The sequence below is a fragment of the Ambystoma mexicanum genome, chromosome 1p, assembly GCF_040938575.1.
Source record: "Ambystoma mexicanum isolate Mex_15411 chromosome 1p, UKY_AmexF1_1, whole genome shotgun sequence".
NCBI classification, from domain to species: Eukaryota; Metazoa; Chordata; class Amphibia; order Caudata; family Ambystomatidae; genus Ambystoma; species Ambystoma mexicanum.
Window position 1 is genome coordinate 1,013,657,217 of NC_090921.1, and position 27,018 is coordinate 1,013,684,234.

Sequence of the window (27,018 nt, forward strand, 5' to 3'; positions counted from 1 at the left end):
GCAGGGTTTCTCTTGGATGTCTGCCCGCAACCAGGTTTGTCTGGCTCTTGTGTTTTTAGGGTTTCTCGAAGACCATCTGAAATGCTTCATTCATCAGGGTCTTGGTTGGGTGCCTGCCTATGTCCAATGTTTGGGTTTTGTGGGCTCGTGTAACCCTCTTGGTTTTTCCAGCACTCAGGGACACCATTGTTTGCCCCTCTCCCTGCCATTACCTTCTCCGTAGCGTTTGCTTCCCTTTCTCTCCCTGGCTTGGCAGTTGTCACTATTTTCATGCAAACGTTGGTGACCTGATCTGTCCACTTCCGTCTAGTGTCTGCGTCAGTTAACAGGCCCCAGGTCCACCACAGGCTTTGGTGTGGTTGCACCACCAGGCTAGACAATCCTTCTACCATCCCTGTCTTGTTTTCTGCCTCGGTTTTGTTGCCTCTTGGCACTACAGCCCTTCAGCATCTCCCTTGCGATCACCTCGCTTTCCACGCTACCGCTGGCTCCACGGTCTAGCGTGGCCCTGCCCCTCCAGGACGTCCTTCCGTCAGTGGCTCGCCTCTGCGTAGGATTCTTTCTCTTCCATTCAAGGTTGTGCATCTTTTTTATATTTGCCATCACATGTGAAAGGGATGGGTCGTTCCTCTTTGACTGTTGAGCTCAGGGGGAATCCAGGATTACATAAAGCCAAAGGGATTGTAGTAATGTAAGTAATTCACTATTTGGTGAATCCAAAATAGAAGCAACATCAGTCTTTTCGATTCCCATATGTGCAAACAATGTATTCTTGATAGGGAGTTTCTCATAGGAATGCAAGTCCTTGTCCCCTAGAGGGGAGTCCCCTACAGTTAGGTTACACCTTCCCAGATCCATAGAGAGGGACTTGCTTAGCAGGTTCACCTTCCTATCCTCAAAGGGGGTGGCTCTCCTCTCGGGGAAGGGACGACTAATCCATATTCGTCACAAGGGCTAGAAACCTTTTTTAAATCTGGGCATTGGTGTCTTTGTTCCTGGAGGACTATGGCCAGTAAAAACAGACTCCTGATCATCTGAATTGCTTGATGATGTTGCGGCCACTTCACAACATAAAATAGGAGCTGCAAAGGGTTCAAAGAGATCAAAATGCTTTTGCTTGTAAAGTGCAGTATCTAATGAAAGACCCTCCCATGTGCTGTTGACGAGTACAGGGAATTCATGTGGACTATTTTGAATGGAGCCTGGTGCATTATTGGGCCTTCCTTACAGCTATACAATTGCTGATTAATAAGCATTTCTTTGAAGCCTAATTTCTTTGGTATTGTGACGAATCTAGCAACATAGTCCCCGGTTCTCTGAAGGGAAGATTCTCTTAAGTGGCCAGGGAAAGGCAGAAGCTACTTGACTCTTTCCCTGGGGGTGGCTATCTGCGAGAGCACCACGTGGGGGGTGAAAAACTCCAGAGAGGCAGGAAAATACTGGATCAAAATAATCCTGCAGCCATAATTTCTAATGACAATGTACCTTTGCAACATACCTGTATGGCTTATTCAGCCAAACACCTAGTTTACCCCCTCCCTTTTAAGTACTGAGAAGAGGAAGAGGGATGGAGCAATGAAGTTGACCAGAAGCGGTAAGCCAACACTGCATTCTAGTCTTTGGAAAAAGTTAACGAATGCCAGAAAGTTTAAAACTGCAACAGCTGACCAGAATACGAGAGACAGGCAGAGACTGAAACTGTTTGCAACTTTTTCTGACACCGGTCAGAACGCCGAAGGCGAGCAGATGGTGAGAAGCAACACAGAGGCTGACGCGAACAGGGAGAAGGGAGACCTAGCGGAAAGAAGTTCACCGTTTTATGGCCTTAGGCATCTGGAGCCGCACCAGAGCAGAAGACACTTTTAATAAAAAGAGATTTTAAATAATTTGATGAATTAAACAAAAGTGGAATTTTCCATCCTCAGTGAGGTGGGGGGGAGGGTAAACGGTGTGCCTGAAGGATATGGGTACTGGGTAACTTGAAGGAACCAAATGGTGTAATATGGAAAGGCAATGGTCAAAGACCATGGCTAGTGGGACCCAACGAAACCTATTGGGGCAATATGTCAGGGGGTGCCGTATGGAAAGTGGACACGGCCGAAGGCAGTGGCCAATGGCCATGGCCTGTGTGCCCAAATGAAACCTAGTGGTGTGGACATGGGCGAAGGCCATGGCTAGTGGGTCTATTTAGGAAACCTATTGGAGCAATATGAAGAGTAGCAACAGCAGAACGCCATGGGCACTGGCCAATGCCGAAGGCAGTGGCTAGTGGAACCTGTGAGGAACCAGGAATAGGACTCAGACTCATGGTGGTTGGCTTACACCTTTATCAAATAATAAAGAGATTGGAAAATGCCCCACTAGCCCTGATCTAAGAGGTATTTCCCTACCTCAACCAAAAACGAAGGGCCTGTCCGATGTCAAAATGCCCTATGTCTGAAATCCTATCCCAGTGCTCTTCTTCGAAAAATGAACTCTAAGGTGTTAAGGGTATGTCTTTGGCCTTGAAAGTGTGCAAATGTTAAAGTTCAACAAAAGGTATAACTCCAACAAAAGTTTGAAACAGAAAATGTTCACAGTTCCAGGAAAATACTCCCTTCTTCAAGTTTCTTTTCAGCAAAACAAAAGTTCAAAAGTATAACGAAGTTCCTTATTGCCCAAGAGGATAACTCTCTCCTCTTGGTGTTGCAATCCTCTGCCTTCCCCAGGCTTTTTATTACATTCAATATAGTTCCAAACCTAAGCGCATGGATCTTCCTTGGGATTCTCTTTTCAAGATAGCACAACTGAGTTGCGTGTCCCAGACTCCCAAATCACCTGCTATACTCCCCTGCCACGTTCTCTCATACAATTTGGTTGTGGGTTCAATACTTGCAAGGCATCTGTATACTCTCCTGCCAGGTTTATTTGTACAGCTCGTTTATGGGTGCGAATCCCAGATTCACTGTTCGCCTGGTATACCCTCCTGCCAGGACTTTGGGTTTCGATCTCTCGCAATCACTGGAAGAGGTTATCGGTCTTCCCAAGCTACTTCATGGCAAAGTACTTTGACTATGAAGTACACTGATTTCAATGAGGATTACTCTTCCGCACTCTCGGCAATCAATTCACTGTTTCTGGGTCTCTTTGCCTCAGTTTCGGTGTCCCATTCTTCTTGCTGGGCTTGCCGACAACATACAAATTCTTAAATTTCATTCATAAGATTCCAGGTACTTGCCTCGGGATCTGCTGGACTCAGGCTGCTTTCCCTAGTCAGCATCACAGAAGGCTTTTGCTCCTTGCATCAGAATAAAGCCCGTCCTGGCTTCCAGTTCCCATCACAACTTTCTTTTTCTGGCGATTTCCCATTCAACCGGCAAAACACTTTACTATGCGGCTGGTCGAGAGCTCGCCTCTCCTCTCGCTGGCAATGCTCTCCAGCTATGGCTCTCGGTCCCCTCTGCTTTGTGGTTTGCCCAAATGGCCAGGAGTGCGTGGGTCGGCTCCCTCTCTCGCCTGTCTTTGCGGTTTCCTCTCTGATAGGGGTGCCATCTGCTCTGCACTGCACGCTGCGGTTTGCATAGCTTTCCAAGTCGACTCTTGGAAAAGGAAGCTCCCTTCATCTTTCCACAGCGGTTGATTTAAACTTCCGCCTCCAGGCTGGTCAATATCTTGGACCAATCACATTCACTAGACTGCGCATTATGGTTTTACAATCTCTCATGGCAGTCCTCTTCTTCATCTGAGCACATGCTGTTTTACTGTGTGAACACTTTTTACAAGTTTTATCAGAAGCGTTTGCAGGATATTATAGGGAATTATCACAATATGCCATAGACGCATGGGAAGTGGAGAGGGTATCCCTAAAAGGAAAGGGGGCATAACGTGTCTCATCTGATGACGTCTGGCCATCACCCTGAGGGTTGCCTCCCCTCATGTTATCCTCCCTCTCCTAGCAAACCCCAGGGTCAGGATCAGGTAGCGGCTGACGTCCCATGGCCACATTAGGAGAGGCTAACTTCAGGAAATGGGTGATGGCATCATCAGATTCATCACAGACCGGAGGAAAGTTATTGGGGTAACATGTACCAATGCCAATGGTCATAGGCGAAAGCCATGATTAGTGAGTAAGAAAGAAACGTGTTTTAAAATATACAGTGGCACGGTCAAAGGACAAAGGCCATGCTCACTGGCCAGGGCCAAAGGCCCTGGCTAGTGGACCAAAAGACACATAGTGGCCACGGCCAAAGGGGTCTAAAAGAAACCTATTGGGGGAACATGTACAGTGTACACGGCCGAAGGCCGTGGCTCAGTAGTGTTTTGAGATATACAGTGGGCACACTGAAGGCCGTACTCCCTGGCCTGGGCCGAAGACCCTGGTTAGTGGGCCTGAAAGACATGTATAGTGGGCATGGCCAAAGGCCATGGCTAGTGGCCCGGTAGTGTACTTTAAAATATACAGTGGCCATGGCTAGTGACCTGTAAACAAAAACAGTGGTATAATAAAACCCTTGAAAGTCACTGCAGGCCATTTTCACTGTACATGTTCCCCCAATATGCTTCTTTTGGATCCACTAGGTGGACACCACCTTCGGCCAGGTCCACTATGGATGTCTTTTGGGCCCACTAGCCAGTGCCTTCGGCTCTGACAAGTGAACACGGCCTCAGACACTGTGCTCACTGTATATTTTAAAACACTACCGGACCACTTGCTATTTTTTGTGGCAGATTTGTTGGGGCCTTTTAATATTTGCAATATATCTCTTTTTGCCCATCGCCTGCCCCTGTCACCGAGCTCCCCTATTAATCCTACACCGCCTTGCCCCATAACCGTCCCTATGCTACCCCAAACATATAAATGTACACAAATACACACACACACACACACACACACACCTTCTCCTCAGCCCCCTCCCCACACTAAGCCACAACATACACACAGACACACAACCAGATACACACTTACCTCTCGGGTTCCTGTGTTGCCTTCCGTAGGAGCTGCTGAACCCCACAGTTCTTCTCCAGCTGTTCTGTGCCCCACCTTTTGATGTACAGTGAGGATCAGATCAGGTGGTGGGCGAAAGAGGAATGGGACAAAACAATAAACGACACAGGCGCTCTTCTCGCGTCTTATTCAACACCCTGTATGGGAATTAAGGTAAGATAAAACACAGTTGCTCATTTATTTCAAAACAAAAGCTTTCAATTAAACTCAAGGAATGGAAAAATACTTGTTACCTCCGCCACTAGCTTGGAGGAAATTATTATTATATTTAATTGTTTATATTTGCTCTTAAATTCTGAATTTCTTAGAAGAAAATAGCTTTTACTTTAATTTCTCCCTCCAAGCACTTGTGTAACCTGTATTCCAAAGAATATTATTTTAGTTCTCTTAAATTCTTTTAAGTTCCTAATGAGTTTGCCTTGGCTGCTAATACATGTATGTGCTCCAATTTGTAGTTTCAAACTATTTGCTATCTTTTGCCAGTCATTTTTCAAAAGAAGTCTTGTATTTAAAGAGAAATAAAGAATGAATATAGTTTATTTACCAGCTTAAACAAGTAACTATCTAAGATGCGCATCTCTAACTGTACTTCTCAGAATTCCAAATAAAATGGCCACTGGCACTTCGCTTACGCGTAATGCGTCATTCAGATGCCTTCTGCGATGCAATCTTTGGAGCGCAAGCAAAGTCACTGAATGATTCTCTCCACACGCAGGGTTGAACAGGTATTTACTTTCCCTCGTTTCTCATTTAGTTAACATTAGTAGAAGACGAACATAAATCAAGATGTTAATAACCCGCGGCACTCTAGTCACTTTTAATCTACCAAAAATTTGACAGTGGAAAACATTACAGCTAACTGCCCCATTGCGTAATGATATGCGGCACACAACCAAAGAAAAAATATAATGCAAATGTCGCGTAAAGGCTGCTTTCTTCACTGAGCTTAATCAAAACAGTTTTTAAAGTATTCAATAACGTGAAACTCCTAAAACAAAGACTTCTTCGTGCGCAGCGTTCCCTGACAACATCCACAGTTCTGAGTTTTAAAAGTTAAATAAAAATAGCTGGAAGCTCGCCACCAAACTGCGCTCCCACAAGTTTACTGTAGACAGCAGGCAGCTTCAATCTTGCTTCTTCTTCAGGCTTCCTATGAACTTACAGGGAAGGCCTAAGAGTAGCTAATCTAAAACATGACTGACTTTCCTAAAGAAAAGGATGAATGGCAGTTTAGAATAGACTGCCAGGACAATCTGCCCTCAGCATTCTAAAATGGATCCCTGCTGAGGGAATCCACCATCTTGGCCTGGGTTCGAACCCAATACACCATCTTGAGTGCTCAACTCTGCTGATCTCTGAGAAAAAGCGTTAAGGAAAAAAGAGAACCATTTTGCTTTGCACATAAAACCACAACCCTCCAACGTTTGCGCCCTGCAGACTCTGTGTATCCTAGTTCTTAGCCTTACTCTTCCCGGTTGTCCCTGACACCTCAGCTCCAACTTCCATCTTCCTGTGCTCCTCCCGGCCACGCCTATCAGTGCCTGCGCACGCATGTGCGACAGGAGAGTGACAGATTTAGAAAGACTTCTTTGAGTGGTCAAATAGTGGTCTTTCTAAATCAATCTTTTAAAAAAAAATAAAATTAAAAAAAAAGACCTTTTCACTTAATATCGACCTTTGACCATGGCCACTGTACATGTCCCCCCAATATGTTTCTTTTGGACCCGCTAGATGACCACGACTTTTGGCGGTGGCCACTATACATTTTAAAATGCTACCGAGCCACTAACCATGGCCTCGCCAATGCCCAGTGGTCACCGCCTTTGGGCATTTCCACTCCGCGTGTTGCCCCAATATGTTTCTTTTGGACACACTAGCTGGCTACGTATGTTCTTTGGCCATGGCCACTATACATGTCTTTCGGGCCTACTAGCCTGGGCTTTTGGACCTGTCCAGTGAACATTGCCTTTGTGCTCACTGGCCAGGGCCGTATTGCACACCTTGATATGTTGCTGCAATAGGTTACCCCACACCTCACTGTAAAATTCCACTTTTTTTATATTGATCTTATTTTTGTAACTTTATTTTTTTTCATAACCAAGGTTATTTCAGCAATGAACTACAAATAATCCTGAACATTTTAGACATATTCGAGGTTATTTTACATGCAACACACTTTCAAAAACGACCTTGAATATGAAAAAATAGCCTCGGATATGGAAATAACCTTGAATATGAAAAAATAACTTTGAATATGGGAAAACGTTCGAGCTCTGAACTTGGTCCCCACTCTCCAATTTCATATGGTGTCCTCTTTCCCCCTCCCATCTATAGCCTGATGCCATTTAATTCCTTTTCCTACTCCAAATGGCATTTTTTCAACTTTCCTTTTTCGGATAACCTTGAATATTACCCCGACTATTCGTGAATATCTCCTGCATTGGAAAATCACAAGATGGTGTTTTTTTCTTTTTTGCCAAGCCTCTGTGCTGCAAAGCATCATGAGAGAGATTTCTAGGATTTTGGGAGAAGGGGGCACCGTCAAATATTTTAAAAAGTACTGGATGCAATAATCGCAAACCACCCCCTGGAACTCAGGTCAATGCTTCGTGCCCAGGTTATTTCATACCTTGCCCAATTACTTCCAGCAATTTTCACTGTGCGGTCCAGCAAAAATTGCCCTTTTCTGTCCATGGGAAAATGAATGGGGACTAGGGTGAAAGTGTGTATTTTTTTTTTGTTTTGTTGTTTTCTTCTCTTAATAACTTTTTTTATTTTTTTTAACACGTCTTTTCCAAAATTAACAGGATGTGGTGGCCCGTGCGTACAAGTTTGTCGCCAGAATTTCAGCCAAAACCGTTGTACGTGTCAAAAGCTATTAGCAAATAATTTTTAGGATTTCCTATGGTACTCAACATGCACCTTAATTCATATGATCATTCGGCCCTGACTGATCTAAATGTATGCCTGCATTCACGTAGGATGCCTTTATGGTTCTATGAGTAGATCCTGATAATTGGATTTGTGAAATTAAAGGGTGACTTTAGTTAACGAAATGTCCAGATATTCAATATTCCTATCTGCCAACGCTCGAGAGGAAAGCGATTGCACTTTCTTCACTTGCGCTATAGGTGGTGTTCAGTTTAGGATCTGTCATGGCTACAGGAGGCCCGAGAGGGAACATCTGGTGTATGCCATTAGTGGTGGGAATTATTCAGGACTGTAATGAGGCCAATATATATCTCTTATATGAGATCACGCCACGACTTTGGGATGTGGCTGACTGAATTAAAGAACCCTGTATTGGGACCATGCCTGTTATAAAACAATAGTATTTCCATGAAAGTTATTGCCTCAACAGTGTACATGTATGATGATGGGAAAAGGCAATTTCACATCTGATATTGCATACCTATGATGTTATGGTGAAATAAAAGAAAAGTGCAACACCGGTATTGAGAGTTCTGTGAAAGACTTTGGGGGTCATTACAGATTTGTAAATCAGGCCCCCACCGGTAATCTTGTAGTTAGCGAGTGCAGAAACGTGCCGGTAAACACCATTACTGGAATATTTTTTCTGCACCGTCAAACCTGTAGTGACCCTGTTTGCGTGTGGTGTTCTTGTTTAACAATATTACCTTGGAGTTTGTTGTACAGGCGAGCCAACATCCATGCGCTAAGGACTCTGGCTTGTCCTTTGTAGGTTGTCTAAAATGCCATGGATATGGTTGATGTGTAGCTTTGCCCCCCCCCCCATGCCTAGCACATGGCAATAGCTAGCTACCGGAAAGGCATCTGGGTGATGCTTACTTGAACGCAAATGATGTTTTTTTATATGTTTAGAATAAGGCATTTATCTGAAGAAAGAACAGTGGGGCAGGAGCAGTTTTTACATGCCAAACATGCATGAAGCAGCCATCTATTCGTCCCTCCGATGTCATCTAAATGAGTACTATTTAGCTGTGTAGCATTGCACTGGAATGTGGCTGGGAAATGCCAGTAAAACATGAATCACTTGTAGGGAAGGCATGGTATCACAAATAGGACACTGACACAATGGATACAATTTGTAAACGTTTTATTGAAAATGTTGGGGTTGGAGAAACTCCTATGTTGCCCTATAAGTAAGTTGGGAGTAGTCTCGACCATTAAACGATAACCAAACAGTCACAGTGGAGTCCATCAAATCAAAATGGTCTACGCTAACAAAACCTAATGCCTGCCCTATCTCCTGTACAAGAAGTGTATAAAGGAAATATGTATGCAAAGGAAAAATCAGTGTTCAAAAGAATAAAGGTAGTTGAACCAGCTCTCCTCCTCACGTTAAACCTCACGGAGTAAGGCTGTCCTAGTAGGCAGGATGTCACTCTGGCTCAGTTTCTGACAATCTAAGCAGTTGCAAATCGTAGATTGAGACCCGCCTGGCCTTCCATGTTAAAGTCTCTATCTTAACTTTCAAAATTGTATTCCAACGTAAAGTTCACAAAGGTCCCCAGACCTCTCGCGTCACAGTTAAACACAAACTTGCCGGGTGGGGAGGCGCTCCCTTGCCCAAGCTTATTGTATCTCAGGTCTCCCTCAATTGGGCTCAGACCCCTTTCGGATGTCAAAGACTTTTGAATGTGCGTGGCTCTCTTTACAGACCACCACATGACCACTTCGACTCCAAGTTAACGTTTACTCTCGTTTAATTCACTTTTTCTGTTCCTTCGCTTTATTGCTTCTAACAATGTACCTTTCACAGAGGCTTTCAAATGGGCTACTTCCTTTTGCCGGGCCACTCCGTTACGTATCGCTGATCTCACAGCTGTCTTTTACTTCAAAGTTCATTTATGGGTCTGCCTTTCTTCGCGTCTCAACTGCACGCATGCAGCCTTCACTTGTGATATAATGTTGAGACTTTCATTTGCTTCAACACACACCTGCCTCTCAGGTCGCTTGCCAACTCACAGGCTGTGTGCGCTTCTTTCTTGTTTTGCTATTTCATTTCATGACCCAAGGTTAGTACCACAGGCTTGGCCTCACCTCCCCAACTCTGCCGTTCATCACCCGGGAGGGTGGCTGGCATCCTTGAAACAGAATGCTATCTTCACTTGTTGGATCTGGCCGTCTCCACATCTCTTTCGCTGTCTGTCGGAGGCAACAATCTCCAGGAGGGAACCCTTGGGGTTTTCGGCCTGCTGTTCTTGTGACCTGGTCCATTGCCCTGCTCCAGTAGGTGTGCCCTCGCCCCGGAAGTCTGCTCGTACTCGTGTTCTGCCTTGCTCAGAGTGTATCTTTAGGTGTTACCTTTTATTTGTGTGAGAAGAGCTAACTGCTATTTGATGTATGCACTTAGTGTAAAGTGCCTGACTTTGCCTGAGCCGATTAACGGGACATGTTCAGTACGATGTGAGATAGTTAGTCTGGTTGCTCTGTCACCCTCTTCCTTGGTCCAGTGTTTGTGTAAAAAGGAGGGGGGAGTTGGGATTTCAGACAATCCTACAAAATGGGATGGGATAGATTAACCAAAAAGGGGGGAATACCATGTTGCACCATCAGCTGTCTCAACCCCACTCCCTGAAGACCCCACACCCAGGTGATCAGGTGATCGTCCCGCACTGGTCCACCCCACGGTCTGGATTCAAAGGCGTTGGTCGAGCCCTGGCCACCTGAGAGAGAGATATCCCAGGGGACTAGCGGGGAGACACCCTCTGGTTTCTCACACACTCTAAAAAGTGTTTTTGAAAGGTCATTTCTAGTCAACCCAGTTATTTTTTTTGTTTCCTATCTCAAACAAAACTTCACAAGTGCAAGCTGCTAGCTTTAAGCTAGCACTTTGTTCCCTTTTGAAATGTTGCTTTTTTGAAAGTCTGCAACTTTTACAACCCACCTTTTACAGGAACTGAAACTGTCATGCACTTTTCCCAAACCTAGAACCCAAACTTCTTAAAAGTTCAGGAGAGGTTTTTTGAATCGGAATGCTCTGAAAATTGAGGTGGTTTGGGGTTTGGACAAACCTATTTGCTGAAGTATGTTGAGAACAAGTTACTATGCCACAAAATTGCAATTTTATTTCTGTTGAGTGTGTGGGCTCTAAACAAATGTAATATGGCTCACAACAGGTTTGCCAATGGCAGACGTGATCAGTCTGATCACTCAACAGAGTATTGTCTGTCCTTTGTTTCTCTGTTCAGTATTTTTATCATTTTTCACAATTTTGATTTGACATTTTTATTCAGTGTTTCTTCTTCTCTGTCCGTTATCATTTCATCTGTCCCTTCCACGTCTGTTTATGCAGAGCTAGATCATTCGCTCCTCATTGTTTTCTCACTTTGTGCATTTTCTCACGCCCCATGCTTTTTTACTCTATTTAGGGCTAGATTCACAGAAGTGTTTTATAATTGCACAATCTCATAGAAAAATGCTCCGTGAATCAGGCCCTAAATGCATTTCATGCAGAACAAATAAACACTTTTCGTTTAATTTAGGATGTGCGGTGTCTTTGAATTATTTCTGTGGGGGACTATGCAATATGAAACGGACTAGTGCAATGTTGTCATACCTGCCCTCTTGGTGAGCCCAGAAAAGAAGTAAGTTTCAGCCTTGCTGTCTTCTTAACTGTGGGCAGGGCAGGACAGGGCAACCATCATTGTGCTGTCTAGGCACCTAAACTCGGAAATGTTTTCCTTCACAGTATTTTAGCGATTATTCATTGTTTTTTTTGTATAGTAAAACACATCCCTAAGTGCTTCAATGCCCTTCCATTAGAATAACTGGGCTACAGATCAATAAATGTGCATAACCAGTCTAGATGGTTATTACATCTTATCTTTCGGGGGATATTAATTTAGTTCTGTCTTTCTTTTTTTTAATGTTCATTTTTAGCCAGAGGGAGACTTGAAGGAAACACCCTGAAGCTTGACTTCCTCTCAGGGCCACTGGCACCGGACCCCACCTTGTACCCAACATGCTACAGTGCCCGTCCAGCCAATCCTCCTCGAATCCGTCCCAATGCTCGAGAAATCCTGGCGAGAGGGCAGAAAGGAACTGTTGGGGTCCTACTGCAGCTGGAAGGAGTGTCGTTGCAGAGAGAATCGCCACCAAGAAGTAAGTGAACTTTGTCTGAATTGAGACTGAATAGATTCTGCACTTTGCAGCCTCAGCTCTGGCTCTTTCGTGGCTCAGCAGGGGTACAGAATAGGGGAAAAGTAGGATTACTTGGGTGTGGTTTGGTGAACTTTTGTAATGCGTACATCTGTGACATACTGTGTATCACCGGTTTGCCCCTATTTGCTGCACTTTGACTTGAATACCCCTGGTGTGGGCAAAGGGATAACCCTGGTGGGGGCACAGTACGCCTCTCTCCGTACAAGGTTATGTCCTCAGACTACGAAGGTGGTGATTTACCTCAGTATAAAGGCCTATTAACATAACATTCCCTGTGGTGGGCACACTGACCCACAAGGCTCTTGGCTTCAAGAGGCATGAAGTGAATGAGGGTGAAGAGCCAATGGTCTTGATAGTATCTGGATCGATTGCTTCACATCACCCTATCTTTTGTAACTGTGTGACCCACGTTTTTATGACGCAATGAAAAATAATGTTGGAATTCAGGGATACACATATACTATCGTGGGGATAACTTTAGTACACCTCCAACGTTGGGATCTGGACAGGTTGATGCTTGGTGACCAAACAACCAAATCAGCATGGCAGCATTTCTGGTACTAGAGGCAATGGGTGTCTATACTACAGGTTGATGACTGCATGCTTGCTCACCATGCAGAACAAAGCACTTCACTTTCTAGTCAACTGTGCCTGATGTCACTTCTAGGATGGAGCTTAATATCAGAGATGGTGGCATGCTGTAAGTATGCAGTGTTTATAAGTCTTTATTGACAAGGTATTATGGACATTGTTCCACAGCCCTCTGGTGAGGGAGTAAAACCATCTGACCTAAAGGCAATAAAAAAGGTTTCCACAGTCTTTAAAATTGTAGTTGTAGTAGAGCAGTCGGGTTACTCGAGGGAGGAGACAGGCCGATAGTGAAGTGTAGTTAATCCCCATTGTTGCCCCCAGAGAACACACCACACTGGCATACTGAAAATATACATTTCTATAAAATATCACATAGAATATATGTAGGGTCAAATACATACTATAGGTAAATCATAACAATTCATAGATTACACTGCATGTATGAAAAATGGAAAAAAATCAGTGGTCATCATAGAGCCTTCCCATTCCTGTTACTAAGTATTGCCCACTACCTGGTGGTAAGTACAATACATTTAGGATGGGAAGAAGAGGGAACCCTTTGCAATAAAAATGTACATTGATACAGTCGTGCACAAGTCACAGTGATTTCCCCTCGCCCCTAACACATAGCATAATTAGCGCAAATATACACTATACCTTCAGTATGCTACGAGGGGGACACAAAAGGGATAATACATGATTACCCAGGCCCATAGTTGCCACCAAAGATAAGGACACAATTCGGTTTATAGCACCAGATGCATAAGGTCTCATTACACTTCTAGAAATACAGTGTACAAAAGCGACCGAAAGTTAAAAACCGTTGCAGCACAGTTCGAATACAGGAGTGTAATGTGGAACTTTAAGAATGCATTGATAATCGGTAGTATATGCTAATATTGCAGGTGTATTCCAAGTCTTTGGCCTAAAATTACAAGCAATAGGGGGCATTGTGGGACAGCCATATAAAGGTAATTACCTTCCAAGTAACTTTAGAGGAGTTGTAGGATAGTTTAAACGTTCTCCACAGGAATTATTGGGACCAAGTCTGTTGGCAGAGCAGCAGTTATGGGGAGAAGCCAGGTAAGTCTGAGGTCTACCCCACACATAAGACTGTAACTGATGTAATGGTACACCAGAGGAGACCTTCTTCAAGACTTCCAGTAAAATATTCGGACCCAGAAGTCCCAAGAAGAAGAAAAGCAAAGCATGATTTGGGCCAATATTGACCATTGGTGAAGCACAGTAGAAGGGGACCTGCGGAAACCCAAGACCTCGGACCAATGGGAACCGGAAGGTAGGTTTGAAGAATAACCCTCCAGCCAGGGGGCCAAAGCTAAGTACTCACTGTGCCAGTTTTGGAGAGCACTGCTCGGGAAACAAAAAACAAATCGGTGAGAAAAAATCTTCTGTTGCAGGTCAAGTTACAGGATCTGATCATCCAGGGATTTGAACCGCCGAACAATGACGATCCAAAAGAAGAAGAATCTGCCTTCCCAGGAGATTAAACCACGAGCCAGGAGGGAAAACCACAGTGAGGAAGACAGAGAAACCTACCCAAGTGGAGGTGAGTGGCTCAGAAGATACAATGGAGCAGAGAGCAAGCAGAAAACTACCCCACAAAAGAAATGTACGATTGTGGTGACGCAGGATGCCCAAACGAGGAGCAGGTGTATGGCAGTGGTGTCCCATTTGCCTTATGGATGATGGCAGCATCCTACCTCAAGTGGCATGACCAGAGGATATTTTGGGGGAAACGACGGGGAAAAGACCTACAGATAGTCCCAGCATGGAACATCCAGCCCATGAGGGCCTTAAATATTTCCTCCAAATATGCTTGAGCGACAGAGTTTAGAGAGGGGGCTTGAACTAACCAACAGAGTTTGGGGGGCTCTCGCCCCTTGAAACTTGTTGTGAATAATGTGTTAAAATGGTGACTTGGTTGCTACCTCATCAGCAGTTTTCACAGAAAATCAGAAACTATGGTGGGCCAATCCAGTACCATGGAGGCCCTCTGAAGTTAACTGAGTTCTGTAACCATTGCAGAAATCAGTTTATGCTTTGCCTGGTACATGTTTTGATGGATGAGGCCAAAAAGGGTATACCCTGAGCCATCTATCGGGTAATGTCCAAGCATGGGCTTTTTCTTATGTTTCCTCTCCTAGCCCTTTATTGAAGGATTTGACCAAATTTAAAACAACGTTGTCCTCCAAGTCATCTAATTAGATGTCTTTGGCCCAGAAACAATTGACTCAGATAAAACAGGGGAACAAAGACCTGATTGCCTATATTTGCCATTTCTAACCACTTCCTAGTGAATCATTATGACCAGAAACAATGCAACTAACCTTGTTCTTAAATGTAGCTTTATTTTGGCACTATGCCATAAAAGCATTCAACTTAATACAATACCATAGGACAATGGCAATAAAACGTGAAACAAAAATATATATATGAAACCTGCAACTATTTAAAGAATTTTGAATAATTTCCAACATCACATGGCTGCCAATTTTTAAAGTGCAATGCAATTCAATACTAATATTTCGATAACATACTCTTTTTAAAATTTAAAATTCAACTTCTAGTTGTGGGTTTGCACTGGTTTGATAGGAAAATAAATTGTTATATAATCAGTAGTGAAAATCCTCAATGACCATGTTTTGAGGTGTGAGATCGGGGATAAAATCAGATTATTTTACGGTTAATGAAACCCCGGATGTGGCGATGGGGTCGATTTGGGAAGCATTCAAGGCAGTTCTTAAGGGTGGGACTTAATAGCGATCAAAACTGGTAGGGACAAGCAACTGGAGCAAGCGGAAAGGGACCTAGAAGAGAAAAAAAGGGGTAATTCACAAGATGGAAACTGACCCGAGTACCGCTGTGCAGAAATAATATAGAAGTGTGCAGGGTCAATTGGAACTCTTTCATACGGATGAAGTTGAAAAAGCATTATTGATCATAAAGCAAAGATATTATGTAAAAGCACATAAATCAGATTGTTGTATTCCTTAATTGTCTCGCAAGGAGACAGGGTCCCGCACCATTATTAAAATAAAAAACCAGCAGGGTAGTGAGGTGACCAAGACATAGGAGATTCTGGGTCAATTTGCATCATTCTACTCGAAAACATGATATCTCTGACTCCCCTAACCAGGAGGAGCAGTCCATGTATTTACAGACCATTCCTCCAAAGGGAATCGCACCTTTGGAAAGAGAGGGGCTAGAAGCCGAGAGCACCACAGAGGAAGTGTCCAAAGCAATACAATCTTTAACCCTGGGTAAAGCCTCTGGCCCAGATGGCTTTTCTGCCATCTTCTATAAAACCTTCAGGACAACGTTGTCCCACAAACTGACCTCACTGTTCAACACCTTCTGAGCACATGGCACGATTACCCAACAATGGCAGAAGTGAAATTGGTTCTCTTTCCAAAGGTGAATAAGGACCCTACACTATGTGGGTCTTACCGTCCCATAGCCCTTATCAGCTTGGAAGCTAAGCTGCATACTAAAATCTTAGCAAATAGTCTCAAAGGGATTCTCCCCAGATTAGTATATCCTGATCAATCAGGCTTTGTTGTCAATAGGCAGACCTTCGATAACACTAGGCTAGTTTGCCACCTTATCGAAAGACTGCATAAGAAAAGTCTTCCTACCATCCTGTTGGCGCTCGATGCATAGAAGGCCTTTGACTGAGTCGAGTGGTCTTTTTTGTTTTGAACTATGGAGCACATGGGATTTGGTCCACAATATCTCCAAATGGTAAAAGTAAACTATGGTACTCCCAAGAGGCACATTTCTATCAATGGCACCCTCTGTCAACAGATACACATTAGGACAGGTACGAAATAGGGTCACCACTTTTATATGCATTATACCTAGAGACACTCCTGGCTAAGATCCGTGGAGCACATAGTATAAAAGGTATTCCATTTGCAGGAGAGGACCACCACATGGTCATGGCCTTCACAGACGGTATGCTTCTGATGGCTACTGATCCTGAGGACTCCCTCAGGGGAATCTCTAGGGAATAAGAAAAGATTGGGTGTGTGGCAGGACTTAACATCAGTTCTTCCAAGTCCGAGATTTTTAATTTTTCGCTGAACACCCTCAAGTAGGTAACATTAAGAGGTCAACCCAATTCCATTTGGCATCAGAAAAGATAACGTACCTGGGCATTCAAATGACGGACACTTATTCTCAGCCAACTACGATCCATTACTTGCATTGATTAAACAACTAAATAAGTGGACACTGTTGACACTAACCTGTCCGGGTAGGGTTAACTCAATAAAAATGGTAATTCACCGTAGGATATTGTGCCTTTTCCAGGCTCTCCCAGTTGGGTACTTTCGACATTTAAAAAAAACCCTAAAAAGTAATAATGGCCTTCATATGGCATTATAAACGACCTAGAATACTCTGAAAACATTGATGGCACTGTGCCACAAAGGGGAGGCGGGGGTGGGGGGAATCTGTCTTCCGAATGCTTACTTCTATTACGTGGCGGCCCAACTTTGGGTTTTGGCTTTTGGGAGATGCAGGGAAGCCCTGGAGTAGAATGCATAGGGCGATGGTAGGGAAGTTATTGTGGGAGGTTCTGTGGCTTTTACATTTGAATATGCAACTGAGCAAGATTATGGCACTACTGTCAGACTTGTGGGATTCTATAGTAAGAACATGCAAGATCACTATATTCCCCTATCCATTCGTTCCGATATTCCAAAACCCACAATTTACTCTGGGCATGGAAAGGGGAGCATATTCCCAATGGATTATGGCGGGTGCCTTAGAATGAGAGACATGATACAGGGAAAGGCAATAAAATCCTTCGAACAATGCAAAGCAGACTTTGGAATGGGTTGGGGTGATAGATTGTGATACTTCTAAATTAGGCATTGCCTTACTAATCCTATCCACAAGTCAGCGGCAAGTGGGGCGTTTGCTCCCCTTGAGAAATTCATTAGACTGAATGCAGGGGATAAACCTTTAATCTCATCGCTTTATAAAATCCTCATGGATGGTCGCCCACAGCCCAGTTGGCCATAAATGACACAGTGGGAATGAACTCTAGGTCACCCGATTTCTCTAGATAGATGTGAGAAACTATGCTTGAATTGCATGAAACTCACCCAGGCAGTACAAGTGAGGGAGATTTGGCTCAAAATGGTGGTCCAATGGCACTATACCCCAGAGAAATAACACAGATTTAACCCTGCAATATTGGCACTCTGTTGGAGGGGATGTGGGGCAGAAGGTGATTGGGCCAATATCTGGTGGCACTGTCCGAAGGCTGTGCTGGTATTGGGAGACAGTCAGTGCTAGGATAAAGATGTTTGGGCCACACACACAAAGGGAAATGGAGGACTGTCTATTGGTGGTTAAGGGACTTCAACCAAGAGCGGCTACATCGACAACATCGCAAATCATATATGGCCTATCACTAGCAGCGCTAGTGGTTCTGGCCCAGAAGTGGAAACAGGCAACAGCCCCAGGGGAATAAGAATGGATCTCAAAAGGTTGGCAAATCGGGGCTGTAGAATGGATGACTTACATGTTACACGTTACACATTACCATCATCATCATACTGTATTAATTTTGAGCCATAAAATCAAAAGCAAATGTACAATACATACAAGTTCATCTTTGTTTCATAAAGAAGGGGGTACTAATGTATCCAACAAATAAAAGAAAATGCATTTGTAAAAGACAGATGTAAAATAGCTTGGAGGGGGAATATGCAATTGGTTCCAAATACCCAAGTGAACAGAGAACGTGCAGCCGGTTTTTAAAATAATTTGATGTGCAAGTTTTACAACTTTAATCGTTGGACACAGCTCAAACTCATTCAATAAAACAGGGTAAGTATAACAGAATTACATAATCCTCAACACCCAATTCAGTTTGCATGGCCAGTTAGCAACTTCAATCTTACGAGCCATGTCTGGTGGATGTACTTTGCCACAACTAACACAGTGGAAAAATGGTCAGAGTTTTTGCAAAGGACCAATGCTTCCGCTATAGTATGCACCTCTGATACTCTTGGGAGGGGCTTAATATAGTGGAGTCTCAGGGCACTAAAATTGGGACACAAGAACATAAAGTGGGCCATGGTTTTACTCCACATAATGACACAGAGGGCAAATGCATGAACCTCCCGGGCCCCATAATTTTGTAAATGAGGCAAACCCTCAGGGTTTCCAACCTAAGTCCCATATTTAGGGATCATGCAAATGGGGGACTAGCGTTATCAAGGAATCCTCCATATTCAAGGTCACTTTTTTATATCCAAGTATCCAGTTCCCAGTTTCAATTTACTACTCCCATTGGCCATCTTTGTTCTTCCAATAGCATTTCTATCAACTCTATCGGAATTTGTCCACAGTGCAGATTCATTGAGCACAAAAAGAGTATCCTTAACGTGCTTCACCCAGGGTAGGCTCAAACGCCCGGCCTGGCTCTTAATGTGATCAAGGGCTTCCCTATATTTCACAAGACCTTCAATGTTAGGGAGCAGTAACCAAGACAGCAGGGGACGAAACAAAGCACTGTCAGCAATGGGGGAAATGTCGGTCTCCAACTGTAATAGGATACTCTGAGTACTGTGCAGTAGATTAAGAAGGCTTTTAAGAACACTATTTTCAACCTTAGTAATTGTTTTAGTACATGAGAAGCCCCAGATCTCAGCCCCAAACAATGTCAAGGTACATGCATGTTTTTTATATAGCTCAAGGGCGGGAGCAAAAGCACCCCTTCCATGCTTAGTGAAAAAAGCCTTCATGGCCTGCTGTTTTTTCCAGTGTAACGCAAGAATTATTAAGTTGTGCAGTCCACTGGTCGGTCTCATTAAATCTGATCCCCAAATATTCATACGAGCAAACCTGCTCCAATCTACAATCCACCTACCGTGACCTCTAAAATTAGCTTTTTTACAAATTTGGGCTTAAAGACCACAGATTCTGTTTTGGCTACATTTAATGACAATCCCAGGTCTTTGTCCTTCTTCATAAAAACAGCTAATGTGACCCTCAGACCCTGGAGGGAAGTTAACAAAAGGACAGCATTGTTTGCGAAGAACAGTGCAGCATATCTGTCCTTACCCATTTTAGGCGGGTCCAAACATCCAATCATCAGGGGGGATATCATCTTGGTGAAGGCATCATGAAGCAAGACATAGGCAGCAGATTCAGAGTTCAAAATAAAACACTTTATTAACTTAAATGTCAGGATGGAAAAAGGCCTAACTTGCCCTATGCTAAAGTGGGATTTCCCTACCTAAATGAAACTAAGGAAAGTCCGAGTCAAAGAGTTCAACTTAAGAATCAGTCTGTGTCAAAAATCTGCTGCTGTGTACCGCACACCTTTGGTCAATCGACTGGGTATCGATAGAGTGTACTAGCCTTTAGCTGATAGGCTTAAAGTCTTAAGGTGCATGGGAGAAAGAACGGTCTGGCACATGGATTGTGGAAATATGCAAAGCAAAAGAAAAAAGTTCCCACAAAAGTTCTCTCGGGCTCAAGCGGATACTGTCCAACACTGATACACACCTAACAGAGTACAAGCTGATGTACAAAAGATTTAAGATGAGGGGTTATCAATCTAACATCTTGGACGATGTCCTCAAAAGAGTGTAAAGCCATCAGAGAAGAGATCTCCTGCTAATCAAACCCAAAATGGAGGGAAACGGGTCGATACATACATTGGAATTCTCGGCAGAGAGCCATCAATTTGCAAGAACTATTAAGAAACATGTGAACTATTATATTGGATCCTTATTTGAACAAATTGTTCCCAGAACCACCGATGATGGCATACAAAAGAGGCAAGAATCTCTGACTCATTAGTCGAAGCAGAACAAGTTTAAAAAACCTACACAGACATTACTACACAAACAGAAATGAGGCACATTCCCTGCCTCAATTGCCAACATTGTTCAAATATCATTAAAGGGAACCACATATGTCACCCAAACTCTGGGAAGAAGATCAAATTACGTCACTTTGCAACTTGCATCACAAAAGATGTGATTTATGCTCTGAAGTGCCCTTGTGGCATATAGTACGTAGGTCAAACCATCAGACGCGCCGAAGACCGGTGGATGGAACGTAAGTCCCACATGAGGACAGAAAACAGCAGATCACCCCACGACGGACACTTCAAAAAAGCCAGACACACTGTCGCACAAATGAGATGTGTGATTCTGGAAGTAGTCCACCCCCCCAGCCAGGGGAGGTGACCTACAAAAGAGACTCTCACAGAGAGAACTCTTCTAGATCGACCAGCTTCACACCATCAGCCCCTTGGGCTAGAATGAGGAATTCTACTTGGGACCTTAATTATAGGACTGCATTTTTTCATCTATTCTGGTTCTTTACAAGAGAATGGGGCAAACGGTCTCCACACTAAACCACATTAACATAATATGACGGGACGAATTAGCTGCTACCTCACAGGAAATGTGTCGCAAGTATGGTATACTACGCCTAACATTCACCTCGGAGGAACATCGCTTGGATTGTGCATCATTATGCAGATTACTGAGTAGAAGGTAGATATTAACAATGTGATAATATATGTACCTTTCTTCAAATGCAAATGTTGACTAACCCATCCGTGGGGGTATCCTGTGATACTTTAAGCTTGATCAGACACCAGGGACATGTAGATTGTTACAATGGAACACTTTCCTCATACTTACATCCCGGATTACTCCTTTTAAGTGTCCATAATTTTGACACACTCTCCCACCCATGACCGGTCAAAGGATTCTGACTTTAGGCTTTTGCATAGGGCCACATTGATACCCGGTAGACATTGACTAGCGATCTAAAATATTTCTTGGCGCAAGTTCATTATTGAACATCACATAGGAGATGTTTTACTTTTTGACACTTTCATGCATGTCGGTTTTCACTATGAGGTTGGGACTCATGCCGTTACTAATAACAACCCCCTGAGCAACGGGACCACTCACACTAGACTTGTGTATGCTGGTTTCACTTTGGGAGACGCACGCGATGATGTCGTCATGCCATGCACTCGGCCCGTTGCCAACAAATTCCTGCCTTAGCGACGCGGTCTATCTTTCCACTCCCATGAGGCTCGTAGGAAGCATTCACAGAACGCCAACTCCCAGTAAGTTATCCTACCTGAACTGCTTGCACTAAGATATTACCATACAGGGCAAGCTCCGCTTACAAGACTCTTCACTTTTTAGATGGGACCATTTTGGGTTACATCACGGCATCTCCATTTGCCCCTCATTACACGGCGAGATACTTCTCTAGCACATCATTCAGCGCTACAGAATGCAGAACACCATGTAAGTGATTATCATCTACCCCTCATTCACCATAATATTTTAGGAGTGGTTTTCACCACTCAATACCCATTTATGTTCTTGTTCCATCGATGGAAGATTGCCTGATTTGAAACTAGCCTCTCCTAGTACATGGAACCTGAAGTTCTCTATGTGTTTACTTACTCAACACACGACCTGGGAAGGTGAGACACAGTACGTTGTTTGTTAACCCAGGAATACGATTCTACTATATTAACATGATTACATTAGTCCCTTTCCATTTCTTTGCAGTTCTGTGGATGAGTTCCCTAGGACTACGTCCAAAGGATAGCTACTTGAGCTACTCATAGCTGGAACACCAATCCCTTGAAGGTGACTTATCAAGCTTTGAGTACCTTTAAATTCTGTTCGACATGATTTATATAAATTGATAATTGTATATATTATTGTGCTTTGTCTCACTTCAGTTATACGTCACAAATATGAACCCCTGTTGAAGAGCATTCCAGCTCGAGACACGTTGGGCATCTTATTAAAGAAGAATTTGTGAAGATTACAGAACCTTGTTGTGAACAAATTATTTTGTACTAAGATATACATGGCTTATAAGATATACACTGAACTGCTCTACCTAATGACTACCTTAGTTCCTATTAACTTAGACAGAATCGGTTGATACTCTTTTCCTCAGTACTTGGCTGTTTCAAGCCATTGAGAGTGTGCAGGGGATGGGAGTTTCCCCATTGTGTGAACTTTTTTCTTTCTGTACAATGTGTAGGGAGGATAGCAACCAAAAGAAACAACGTTCTCCATGAAGTTCTGAGCATGCTTGAGCTCACAACTTTCTTTCAGCTCCCTTCCCCAAGTATCCAACAGTTCCACAATAAGTCTCAAAATTACCTTCCTTGGATTCAAGGGGATTACGTTTTAACCAATAGTTGGGGTTCCAAGTAACACAGTTCAAATACCAAAGGAGCTTGAGGCTCCATCCTCAAGTCAACAAATATCTGAAGTCTTCCCCAAGACTTAATTTCATATTATTCTTGTATTTCCAAAGTTCAGTTAATTGTTCTTTCAAATGTCTATTTCTGTGTTTTGCAGGTTTCACACCATTTGGTATCCAACACTCCTCTCTTTGGTTTTCAATTTGAAAGTTCCATTTTGAATCAAACTTTAGTATACTTTTGTTTTGCTTATTCTTTATAGTTACCTTCACTTCAGAACTCGGCATGTAGTGGCGTTACTTGAATTTAACATTTTGTTCCCTTCTGGATTCAATGGGCCTCATTACAACCCTGGCGTTAAGGGGTTAACGGCGCCGTAAAAGGCTGCTGCGCCGTTAAACCCTTAACGCCCGATTCACACTTTAACGCCTGCTTTTTTGCAGGCGTTAAAGTCCAACCCGCTAAGGGACCTTGGTGCTAATTACGGCACCGTAATTTACGGTGCTGTAATTGGCGCCTTCCCCATTCCCATTGAGCCCTATGGGCCAAAAATGGGAATGGGGAAGGGGCCATGGTGAATGGGGATTTACCGCCCCGCCAACCTTAGAATGGGGCGGTAAATCCGCCATCCACCATGGCGGAAACCGGCATGGACCATGGTGCTGAGAGCACCATGGTCCAACGCTAGGGTTGTAATGAGGCCCAATAAGTAATAGTTCTGTTTCTTTGCAAAGTTTTTATTCAGTTTGGTATTCAATAGATTGGGGTTTGCTTCTAACTCACTTTTAATTCAATCTGCTGTGCATTATTCGTTCGATTCACTTTAAATGACTTGCCCAGCACTCAGAGACTTTTGAAAGCATGTTTCCTTACACATGCGATCACTCCGATACAAAGTGTTCCTGGCAGTTTAACCATCGACGATGGTTTACATCAGAGGCTTTAGAAAACATGTTATTCTGAGACACGCAACCAGTCTGATGCAAAGTATTCCTTAACATAGAAATGTTCAAACACTTGCACACCAGGTTTCTCATTTGTCAGAAACTGACCGGTTGCTTTAACAGTTTTTCCAGCAGTGTGGATCACATGGCCTTCTGGTCTTTGTCAGGGTCCCAGCTCCTGCCCCTTGGACACTCCTGTGTGGACCTCTCAACACAGGGGAACAAGCACCCGTACATAAGGGAAAGGGACAGTCTTTCCACATGGCTCCCTTCTCTACGTTCAGTCCGCTCCATGGAGCCCGAGCTCCCACGCCACGCTTCCACAGACCGCCTCTCTCTGCAGTCCCCAGCATGCTGTACACAAAGAACCAACCCATAGCAGTTTTCCCCAGCTGTTTGTCTCTACTCAGACACGATTCCCTGCTGCATGCACCAGTCTCCCTGCTGCTCCACTCTGTGTTGCTCTCTCCTTCTCCTTTCATACACCTGCGACCCTCTAACATGTTGCAGGTGTGCTTTTCCAATTTGACTTGCCTGACCAGGATTAAAGGGACATGCCTGACCGTCCACACACTTAACAGTATTCTTCTTCGGCCCGTACCAAAATGGAAAAATGGTATAGTGCTCACTGCTCTCAGGTGCCTCTTCCTCGTCTCAGTACTGTCAAGTGTCACATGAGGGGAAATGAGGGGAGCTGACTTACAATAATTCATACAGGTTGGGGAAATAATTCATACAGGTTGGTGAAAGGTTAGGGTGATACCGTGTCTCGCCTACTTGCACCCCGTTCCTAATTCCCACAAACTCTCCACCCAAGTGATCCTCCCTCGCTTCTCCACCCCCAGGGTAATTTCTTGCATATTCCATCGTCGCCTGAAATTCTGCAGGCCAGCAAACAGAGGTTCTGCGTTTGAATCAGAGGATGAGGCCGCCCCTCTGGATCATAGAGCTAGTCCTCCCGGAACGGTATCGTCCTCTGGAAATCCGAGGAAATTTCCATCACTACTGGAAACCACACTTGCGACTTTCATTCGGGTGCCATCACCACCACTTCCCCCTGCGGATCTTCGCCAGGGCCCTGGCCATCATGATAAATGGGGGGAAAGGCATAAGGGAGAAATGCGTACGTGCAAAATGCACGCGGGTTCAGCCTCCAGCTGAAGTACTTGGGTAATTGCGCATTCAGGCGCAATTCGAAGAGATCTGTATGGAGAGGACCTCACAGTTCCTGAACCTTTTAGGAATATCTACCTGTAAAGCCTCCAGTCGCTAGAGTCCCTCAGGTAGCGTAACTTCCAATCCGCTACTACATTCTACACCCCTGGAAAATACTCTGCTTTCATGGAGACCTGGTTGCTCAGGCAATAGTGCTAGAAATCTTTCGCTGACGCCCCCCCCCCCTCCCCGGTGATTGATGTAGCAGACTGCTGACATTTTGTCCATCCAATGAAGGATGCAACACTTTCTGTGGTCTTTCGTGAGTGCTTTTACTGCAAATGAGCCTGCGAGTAGCTCTAGGCAATTTGATGTGCAAGGTTAGCTCCTCTTGCGACCATCTCTCGCCTGTCTCGGATTGGCCGCACCTTGCACCCCAACCTAATCTGCTCGCGTCTGACTCTATAAGGGCTTGGGCAGCACCCAAAATGGCAATCGTTTCTGCCTCCGTGTTGTGGAGCCACCACTCCAGCTCTGCTTTGGCTTCTCCATCTAAGGAAACGAGTTGGTGATAACTCAACCCTCCCTGTAGGTGTTTTATCTTTAGCCTCTGAAGAGCCCTATAATGTAAAGGGCCCGGGAAGAGTTAGCAGTCCCACTGCTCTTGCTAGATAACGAAGCTATATAACTCGCTTCCATAGCGTCCCCCCTCAACTCCTTCTTGATCGCTCTGAGTTTGTTTGCCAGAAGGTCTAGCGTCGCTTTGGCCGTGTCTATTACGAACCCTATGAATTCTATATTCCTGCTGGGGATGAGATTTGACTTGTCCTCGTTCATCAAGAAATCCAGGGACGACAGGAGACTGCTCGCCCAATGTACCTGCTGCAGTAACTGCGCTCTCTCCTGACACAGGAAAAGAATGTCGTCCAGATAGACTATCATCCTCACACCTCTTTCTCAGATCGCCATGGTAACCAGTGAGCTTGGTAAATGCCCAACAAGCTGAAGACAGTCCGAAAGGCAGACATTTGAACTGCCAGACCTGTCGCTTCCAGAGAAAACATAAAAAGGGACAGTTTTCAACCGCGACTGGTATGGTGAAATATGCGTCCTTGAGGTCCAACCTCACTAGCCAGTCTCCTCGGAGGATGTCCCTGAAGCGATGGTATACAAGCCAGCTTTTGAGGCCTTTCCGATTCATCACTGGTCTTCCTTTTCCCTTTCTGTGAACTAGGAACATAGTGCTGTAGAATTCCTATTTCTGGTGGAACCCTCTCTCTATAGCGACCTTCAACCTGAGCTGTTCCAGCTCTACTTCCAATAACTGCCCCTCCGCTTGGGACGATTGCACTGGTCGCGGGCGCTGAGCTTGGTGCAGGGTACTAGCAAATTCTAGCCTGAATCCCACCACTGTCTGCAGGACCCAGGCATCGCCAGGGACTAGCACTTATTCTCTAAATGCTGGCCCGTTCTCCCCCACCCTGCCCCCCACTGGAGGGTATGTATGCGGGACTGTGCTCACCTGCACTTGTGCCTTGTTGTCAGTAGAACCCTCTACTCCTGCGCCCCCTGATGCCTCTTCCTCAAGATGGGAAGAAGGTGTCCTGCTGCCTCATCTCCCAGTATTGGGCTCTCGGCCCTTGAGGTCGTCTCTGTGCCTGAAATCGCCTGGTTGCTCGACCTCTGTAGTGCCCGGTCCCAGCAAAAACATGGCCAGGGAAAATCTTCTTTATAGAAGACTGTGCTTTCTCAAACACAGTGAAGGTTCCCTCAAACTTGTTAATGTCTCACCCAACAATTGGCCTTGTGCAGCTTTGCCTGCCTCGTAGGTGGCCAAATATTCTTACTTGTGCAACATGCTCCTCCTACTTTCCAAAGACAAGGGGCAGTTTGCATTGCCCAGCACGCAGACTGCTCTTTATGCCAAGTTTGCAATCCGCTCCCCAGTG

At 44.4% G+C, this 27,018-nt stretch overlaps 1 protein-coding gene across 1 annotated transcript in view; it reads left to right on the plus strand.

Annotated features, from left to right (window-relative positions):
* ENKD1 (enkurin domain containing 1) overlaps window positions 1–27,018 on the plus strand; it is a 358,562-nt gene that overhangs the window by 38,626 nt on the left and 292,918 nt on the right. The window contains exon 3 of the mRNA XM_069655171.1: window positions 11,852–12,073. Within this exon, the coding sequence (XP_069511272.1) occupies window positions 11,852–12,073 (222 nt within the window). The remainder of the gene's footprint in view (window positions 1–11,851; window positions 12,074–27,018) is intronic.